The 9,594-nt window shown below is 35.8% G+C and overlaps 1 protein-coding gene across 1 annotated transcript; it reads left to right on the top strand.

The window, feature by feature from the left end:
- The first annotated feature begins 4,152 nt into the window (after nucleotides 1-4,152).
- LOC139848271 (probable LRR receptor-like serine/threonine-protein kinase At4g37250) lies at nucleotides 4,153-7,907 on the top strand. The gene is made up of 2 exons (XM_071838007.1): nucleotides 4,153-5,797; nucleotides 7,218-7,907. The coding sequence occupies exons 1-2, from the start codon at nucleotides 4,153-4,155 to the stop codon at nucleotides 7,898-7,900; spliced, it is 2,328 nt and encodes a 775-aa protein (XP_071694108.1). The 3' UTR covers nucleotides 7,901-7,907.
- Nucleotides 7,908-9,594: the final 1,687 nt, after the last annotated feature.

The raw sequence follows: 9,594 nt of genomic DNA, 5'->3' as shown, positions 1-9,594 counted from the left end.
TTAGCATTGTTCGCATTGTTTGCAGTGTTGTTGTTGTTGTTGCCGTTGAGATTAACCTTGCAATCCTTTGACAAATGACCAAACTTCTTACAACGGTCACAATTTAGAACAGAACAGTTTCCAGTATGATGCTTGCCACACTTCTGACATTGTGGCTTTTTGCCCTTATACCCGGAGTTAGTTCCTGTGATTCCAGTGTCATTGCGGTAAGAATCTTGCTTCTTGAACGGCTGTTGATTAAAATTCTGGTCCTGACCACCGTTCCACTTCCTCTTACCATCATTTGACTTATTCTCATTCACTCTAGTGCCCTTCCCTCTCTGGGCAATCTGATCCAATAGCAAACTAGCCATATCAATAGCTTCTTGCACATTCGCGGGTTTGGAAGTAGTGACCCCGCCTTGAATATTTTCACTTAGACCTTCGATGTACAGCTCCACCTTACGCCTTTCAGGAGTAACCATTTCAGGACACATTAACGCCAGCTCAAAGAACCTCTTGTTATAGGCGGTGAGATCGTTGCCTACCAACTTCAGCTCTCGGAACTCGCGTTCCATTTTCTTAATCTCATTTCTTGAACAACACTCCTCTATCATTCTTTTCTTCAGAGTGTCTCAAGGTAGGGCATAAGCGTGATCTTGACCCAGGGATTGAGCATAATTGTTCCACCAGGTGAGCGCACTGTCCGACAGTGTACCCGTAGCAAAACCTACCCGGTCATTATCATTACACCCACTAATACAAAAAACCGACTCAAGCTTCTCAAACCATCTAGTGAGACCAACTGGTCCCTCGGTTCCATTGAAAGAATGTGGGTTGCAACTAGTGAATGTTTTGTAAGAACATCCATTGAGGCCTTGAGTGCCATTCCCATTGGTGTTGCTCGAACCACCACGATCATTACTGTTTCGAGCGTTGTTGAATTCTCTCAGTAGTTCAGCTCTTTCGGCCGCGATACCTTTGGCGACCATTCTCCTGATTTGAGCGGCGGTTGATTCCTTCGGAGGCATCTTCAACACAGAAAAAACACACTAGGTCAGTGTCAAAACAATGCTTTATATGAAAATATACTAGCAACGAGTGTTGAAGACTAGTAAATAATAGTACGAAAAGATTCGCTAGTAGTGAGAAGTAGTGTAAGTAGTATTAGTAGTGATAGTAGTGTTAGTAGTGACACTAGTGATAGTAGTGGTAGTAGCACTAAGTAGTAACATTAGTGGCAATAGTAGTAGTATAACGTAACACAAGTATTACAATCATACAAAGTTACTAAGTATAGAATAATATTGCATGCCATAAAAGATAATAGTTATTAATAGCATAAACCACCATTATTATAAATGAAATCCGTAAGTGAAAACCAAATTCGTTTTAAACCCTTGCGCATCAAACAATCAAAATAACGATAACGATTAACACGTACGCGTATACACTTGAGCAATTAACAACATAACTATGAAACTCTAATAAAAATCAGATTATTAGGATTAGGGTTTAGCTAAATATACCTTAGATCGCTAAAGGAATTATACCAACGCGTAGAGGAGATCGAGAATTGCAACTTTCGTGTTCAAGGTTTTATCAAAAATTGAAAATTGAATGTGTGTGTGTGGGTGATGGTCGACGGCCAGGAGGGAGAGGAGAAGGATCGACTGGTGCAGTTTATTTGTGAGAGTTTTCTTAATTTAGGTTTAACCTTCTAATTTATACTAACCCTAGTTTAATCAATTAGCACATAAGCCCCTCAAGTTGTCAAAATTAAACACAAAAAGGGTAGGGAGGGGGTGGTCGGCCGAATATGGCCCATGGAGTACTCCCGGACTCGTGTTATCCAATCCCTTGTACTCGTGGTCCGTCTCAAGTGTCGTTTAATCGTACCGAAGGCCCGGAACGCTAACCCGGTCGTTAAAACGCAACCAAACGCTAATTTATTAAAAACTCAATAAATTAAATATTTTTAAAAAGTTAATAATTAATAAATTAATTATTAAAATAAACCCGAGCGTTTCGTTGCTCAAAAGGTAGTTATCAAAAGCGTATCGTTTTTATCGTATTCCATTATTCGAAATATTTATTTGAATTAATATCCACCCATATTAATTATTATAACCCTCCAAAGATCGAGTACGCATTTATTACACGTAAACGCACAAAAGTTAAATAATAGCTGTTAAATAAACTAACGGAAAGTTAACGAAAGTAACGGAAAAAGCAGGGTTGTTACAAAAACTCTTTTGGATATGAAGAGGACAAATATTCTAAGCATATTGAAAAAAGTTTTGTAAATTATAGATGGCTCAAAGTGGTCAAACTTTATTTGATCAAACCATTTTGATAAGAGGATTTGCAGTCGAACCACAGTCTACCGTGGAGTCGACCGTGTACCTGGTTTCTCAAAAATCATGTTACAGGACACCCATGGTCAGACCTGCGATCGACCGTGGACCTAGCCGTGTACTCCCTAGGTTTTCCAAAGGACTCTTTTGGGTCGTTTGCTAGAGATCATGTATGTTTGTAAACTTGTATTGTTCTATACGCATTAAGCACTTAAGACTTTGTGTCATCATCAAAACAAAGTGATTAAAAGTTGAATATATTATCATTAAATTAGTAGCCAATAGATCGAATAACAAACCACCAAGAATCAAAAGGTTTGATCTTGGGGTATCAAACACCGAATCAAGGTAAACTGGAAGAAGAAAATGATATGAATGAAAAAGAAGCTAAGAAGTTTGGATTATATACGTCCTCTCCCATATAAACGATTAATGAAAAATTGTTTCTCCATGTATCCATAATTATAGAGCAATGCGCTTAAGTCTAGGGTTGACAATGGCCACCCGATCAAGTGGATATCCATCCGATCCACCGCTTCGTAATGAATATGGATGAACCTAAATGGATATGGATATGACTACGGATATGGATGAACCTAAATATATATAGATATGGATATGGATATGGATATGGATATGGATATGGATGAAAAGTTTCATCCATGGATATATCCATTAACACCCGATATACATATACAAGTACAAAATTATATATATATATACTTGCATAATTCCTATAACTAATGCATTGATCGAATAATTTACATTTTGCTTTTAACCTTATAATGAAATAAATACGATATATTACAATAAAACACATGTATCTAACAAAATGAACATAAAAATTACAAATTTAATTTTTCATAATCTATGTTTAATACTAAATTCAACAAATTGTGTACTATCTTCGATAGAGATTACATATTCTTGTGGATAGATTTTAATTACTTAATGTTGTATTTATTATTGTTATACCACGTTTCGTTTTCATCGCATATTAGAAAATATTATACGGAGTAACATTTTTTTAATATCCATGAATATCCAGTAACCCTCCTAATCCAGCTTATATGAATATGGATGGATGAATTGAAATTAAATGAACAAGGATATGAATGAACAAAAATTAAATGAATAAGAATATGAATACGGCATCACCCGATCCATCGCCATCCCTACTTAAGCCCCTGCATTTCCTGACCATTGCAATCCGGTCTCTTTACAGCAACTCAAAATCAACCAAAGTGCTTATACATTTAAGTATTATTGCAACAATGGTCTTGAACTAACCAACACATAATAAGACTAACAAGCTAAGATTATACTCCGATATCTTTCTAACATAAATCAATATGAAAGTAGAGAGAAAGAGGAGAGAAAGAAGTTTGAGTGGTAATTGATTTGAAGTCATTGTGTGAACTTGTTTGTGTAAAATTTAAATGAATGTAATTGTTCAAAATATGTATCAATAATATATCTCAAATCTAATGTATAATAAACCTATCTTAATTTATTTATTTAATTAATGTAAATGTAAAAGCAATCAATATTTATTTTGGAAGAATAAAGTAGAAGTGATAAAGTTAACTAATCAATTCCATCTGATTTCATAGTTATTCATCTATCTTTCTTCAATTGCTAAAAAGGTGTCAACTCTTTAATATATTTGTTTCTTTAATTCTCATTCATTCTCTCACTCACTCATTCACATGGCATTCTGCCTGTACTCATAAATTTCACACAACCCCCCAACTCTTTCAACAACCAGGAATGTGTGATTAATTCCTTCCTTTCTTCATTCTCTCAAAACACCATCATGAACAACAAAAACAACCTCAAATCATGTTTCAAAACACTTCTATTTATGTTTTTACTAATTATCCATCCATCTTTAGGACTATCAATTGATGGCATTCTATTACTCTCATTCAAATCCTCAGTTTTAAACGACCCGTTACATGTTCTAGACTCATGGAACACCTTAGACGAAACTCCATGTTCATGGTTCGGTGTCCTTTGCGAGTCTACTTTAACAGATATATTCGTCACCGGTTTATCACTTCCTAACTCCAATCTCACTGCTTCCATTCCCGCCAATATTGGTTTAATTCAACAACTTAAAGAGATTAACTTATCAAACAATTCGATCAACGGGTCGATCCCTTTATCATTATACACCGCACCAAAACTCCAATCTCTCGATCTTTCAAACAATTTGATCTCCTGGGAGATGTTAGGGTTCGTTGGCGGGTGGCCAAGTCTTCAGGTTCTTAACCTTTCGAATAACTTTTTAACGGGCAAACTGCCCGAAAATCTTGGGTTGTTAACCAACTTGACGGTGGTTTCGTTAAAAGGTAATAAATTTAACGGTGAGTTGTCAAGTGGGTTTGATTCCGTTAAAGTTTTAGATCTATCAAGTAATTTAATTAACGGGTCGTTACCGGTTGATTTTGGTGGTGGTGATCTAAATTACTTTAACATATCACATAACAATATTTCTGGCGTGATCCCGCCAGAATTTGCGAATAAATTGTCAACTAATGCGACAATTGATTTGTCGTATAACAATTTAACTGGAGCGATCCCTGAATCGAGCATTTATTATAGTCAAGATGAGACATCGTTTTCTGGAAACACGGGACTTTGTGGGAAACCATTGAAAAAACTTTGTGTTGTTCCTTCTTCGGTTTCGAATCCACCTAATGTGTCTTCAGATTCAACACTACTTCCACCTGCCATAGCCGGGATCCCAGAAGCCATCCCTTCGTCTCGTTCAGGCAATTCGTCGAACACCTCAAGTGCGTCCTCGAAATCAAAGTTTAAAACGAGCACGATTGCAGGAATTGTAGTCGGAGATATATTGGTTGTCGCGTTGTTAGCTATAATTCTTATTTACGTTTTCAAGAAACGTCAAAAGGGTAGTTCAGATGGTCAACAAAATAAAGAGGCTTCGAATAAGGAATACGATTGGGCGTCATCAGCCGACGACGAACAAAAACGGTTACGGTCGTGGGGTTGTTTAATGACGCGAAAAAGCACAGAAGACGACGAAATGAGCGAGACTAAGAGTACTGAATCCTCCGACACTGAAACTGTCGAAAATGGTAAAACGGAGAATTTGGTTCGGAAAGAAGTGGAGAAGAAAGGTTTAGTGACGGTTGACGGTGGCGAAAAGGAGTTAGAATTGGAGACGTTGTTAAAAGCGTCGGCGTATGTTTTGGGTGCTACGGGTTCGAGTATAATATACAAGGCGGTTTTGGAGGATGGTACGGCGCTAGCGGTGAGACGGATCGGGGAAAACGGGTTGGACCGGTTTAGGGATTTTGAGAATCAGGTTCGGATTATTGCGAAACTGGTTCACCCGAACCTTGTCCGGGTCCGTGGGTTTTATTGGGGTGTGGACGAGAAACTTGTCATATACGACTACGTTCCCTATGGCAGCTTAGCCAATGCACGTTATAGTGAGTCATCTTTTTTCTCTCGTCTCTTTTTGTGTAATTTAGCAATTCGAGTGTGCACAATTAATATTTGGTAATTGAATTTGTTTAAAATTATAATTATAAATTCTTAATATAACTAGTAGAATAAAAGTAGATGGAATTCATTTAATTAGTGGAACATACGTACTCATTTTTTTATACGAGACATCTCATCTATGACTATGAACGAATACATTGACTCCCTCATAAAAAGTAAAACCTCGGTTAATCAAGCTCTATCGAGCGTGACCTGATATCGAGTGAATTGCGCATTATGCTCACTCTCTTGTCACACTTCATTTTTGAACAATTTCGCTTAATTGAACAACTCGGTGACCACTCAATCAAACCTGCGTGGTTGGACATAGGTACATAGTAAAACAATTCTATACTATTCATTCCTCAAATATTATGTGTACTTTATACTTATTATTATTAACTTTTTATAATCAATTGAAATAGTAAATAGACGTTTATATTGAAAGAAATGAAAATAGTATATGTGGACCCCTTAAACGACACCAGTGAAATACAGAATATTAGATACAGGTGAAAATTGGACGAGTTAATATTTTTTTCCTAATGTGTAGATACAAACAATAAATGTTTGTATAATATTGTGGAATATAATAAAAGGTAAGTCACGATTAATTACATTTTTATACTATCTTAAACGTATACTTTGGTTCGTGCTATTTTAACCTTTTCTTATAGTAATAGAGTACTTTTTTAATAAAGTGTTTTTTTAATAAATCCTTTGTAATTAGTTGCTAGTAACATGTATCTCAAACTGAATCTTTTGCATCTGAATGAGTTAAAATAATCCCTATAGCATATGACTTAGATATCAAGTTGCATTAATTTGCAAATTCCGAATTCTTTTTATAATTATTTAAAAAGAATAAGATTCACAGAATATAGATCATTATTCTTGTAACATTCTTTAGATTACCAATCTTTCAATTAATATATTTTTCTCTCTATAAGCCGACCCACAATATTAAAGAAGCACATGCGCCATATAGCTTTCCAACACTAGTATTGCTAACATGAGCTGTTGACGGTGACCAAGGGTGGAGTAGTTGTAACGAACCCTTTGTTTTATTAATGCTCTGTGTCATGCACCACAAGTCAACTGTCACGTAGCGAGTGCTCTCATTAGTTTACTTTTGGTCCATGGCGTATCATAGCATTAAAGGTTTGTTTCCATATGATCAATTATAAATGCCATAATAAAAATAAAGGTACATTATTAAACAAAATCTTTATAGGGCAAGTTTAATGTTTAATTAGAAAATTAAATTAGATTAGATTAGAACTTAGATGTTACAGTATAATTTGCATTTTACAAAATGAAAATTGGAACTCATTGACATGCTTTGTTGACTTGTACTTTTGGCAGAGAAAGCGGGATCGTCACCATGTCCGTTACCATGGGAAGTGAGGCTCAAGATAGCGAAAGGGACAGCCCGTGGGCTATTGTACATCCACGATAAGAAGCAAGTGCACGGGAATCTCAAACCGAGTAACATTTTGTTAGGATCGGATATGGAGCCCAAAATAGGAGATTTCGGGCTTGGAAGATTAGTGGTAGGCGATCATAGTTGTAAAGTTGGCGGATCAGCCCGAACCTTTGGTAGCATGAGGTCAACTGCTTCTAGAGATGGTTTTGTAGATATGATGAATGGGCCAAACCCAAGCCCAAGCCCAAGTTCAATGGGCTGCATTTCTCCATATTACGCACCAGAGTCGCTAAGAAACTTGAAGCCTACCCCGAAATGGGATGTGTACTCTTATGGTGTAGTGTTGCTTGAACTACTAACCGGGAGGGTTATAGTTTCGGATGAGTTTGGGCCGGCTAGTATGACATGGAGCGCCACATTGGCGGTTGAAGAGAAGAAAAAGGTGTTGAGAATGGTTGACGCGGCGATTCGTGCTGACATGGAATATAAAGAGGAGATTTTGTTGGGATTGTTGAAAGTGGCCTATAGTTGCATATCACCGGTCCCGCAAAAGAGACCACATATGAAAGAGGTGTTACATGCTCTTGACAAATTCCCTTCTACCGGCTTTGCATATTATTGAAAAAGTTTGTAGTTGTAGTCATGAAAAAGTGTGTTCATGATATGGATATATGCAATTGGTTGTTTTAACTTAAATTTTCTTCTTAGACACATTTTTTTCTAACGTCTATAAATGTATTTGGAGATGATAGCTTCGAATCATGTAAATAATTTGGTCGGTTTAGTATTTAAGTTGCATGTTACTGATAATGGTTAGATTGATACATATAAAGTATATTGTAAACATGAAGTTTCATTTATATATTATGTTTAAAATGGAATTGGTCTTCAAATAGGTGTCATGGATTAAAGTATTTATTTTTGTTTCTATCCCGTCTTCTCAAAAGAGAGGTAACGTTTCCGGCTACCGGAATAAGAATTTAAGCATGTTATTCGGTTCTTTAGTGAAAAGAGAGAACTGCTAGTGATTTTAGTGTCTTAAATAACAGTTTAGTTAATTGGGATTTACTTGAAACAAGGGTAATCAAGTTATACTTAATAACGTGTTAGGAGCGTGTGAAGTACACGCCCGTTAGAGTTAACTTGATATTAATATGGTTGTCCACCATTTTCCATTAGATGTGAACGAAAAGTGTCTTTTCGTTAAAGGGGTGAGAACGAAAAATTGCGTCTTTTCGTTGAAATATTACATCTTTTGGTTAAAAGGTTGTGTCCTTTCTCTCGCACCTTTTTACTTCCTATAAATATTCGGAATATGATTTTTTTTTTTTTCACGAAGAACACACAGAAACATAAAGATTCTCTATACTTGATTTTGATTCTTCTTACCTGAAAACAAAATCGTTCTTGTCATATCCGAATTAGGTTTCCTGTAAACCCGAGGCTTGTGAGAGGCGAAATACATCATTAGAAAAGTGTTTCACGATTCAAGAACAAATCATTAATTATTAATTCACAACCCTGATTTTTAACAAGAACTTTATAGCCCAAAGCCATTTTGAATAACGCAAGCTATGACCATGGAAGAAATCATGAAAGAAATTCGACACATATTCCATATTAGCTAGCTACTCGTTGGGAGAGCTTAAACCGATGTCCCTATGTGCCCGATCTCCGACTAAAGAGTCATAATGGAGAGAGGTTTATAACAAAGAGATTTTTTTTCTACTTCTCATTCTCTAATCATAAACCATGAATATATTGAAAGCATGTCAAAAGAATATATACATAGGAAGTGATAATTTGACTTATATTTTTTTATTCATCCACTATGCTTCTTTCCAGAATTATCCTTCAATAAATTTAAATAAGAAAATAATATAATACATCATATAAGAACATTATAGTAATTTGAAATGGATTTAGTAAAAAAAGAAGTGGAAATATCAATCCCCAATATACAAATGTGTTACTGGTGGGGGTGATGGTGCAAACTTGTCATTTCTTCAATATGTAGAAGACGCTCTCTTTTATAGAGAAATCATTCCGCAATTCAAGTGTTTCGATTCAAATCTTCACATAATGCTTTTTCATGTTAACTTTGCGAAAAGTAGACTTTATGGAATAGGAGTTCAAAGTCTTGTGAAAATTATAGCGACAATCCCTCATAAAATTACACGGATGATCGTTATCTTTTAAAAATTACACTAATCGTCCATGACTTAACTAAAAGTGTACGTTGATGGTCCTTCCTAACATTTTGAATAAGTCAGTAACTATAACAACCCTCATTTCTCCATTATGAAATGCCAGAAA

Source organism: Rutidosis leptorrhynchoides, chromosome 5 (assembly GCF_046630445.1).
Source record: "Rutidosis leptorrhynchoides isolate AG116_Rl617_1_P2 chromosome 5, CSIRO_AGI_Rlap_v1, whole genome shotgun sequence".
NCBI classification, from domain to species: domain Eukaryota; kingdom Viridiplantae; phylum Streptophyta; class Magnoliopsida; order Asterales; family Asteraceae; genus Rutidosis; species Rutidosis leptorrhynchoides.
This window is presented reverse-complemented; position numbering and strand designations above follow the sequence as displayed.

Coding starts and splice junctions, on each gene's coding strand:
- LOC139848271 (XM_071838007.1), top strand. CDS start 4,153: ATGAACAACAAAAACAACCTCAAATCATGTTTCAAAACACTTCTATTT. Junction 5,798..7,217: donor CTTAGCCAATGCACGTTATA/GTGAGTCATCTT, acceptor TACTTTTGGCAG/AGAAAGCGGGATCGTCACCA.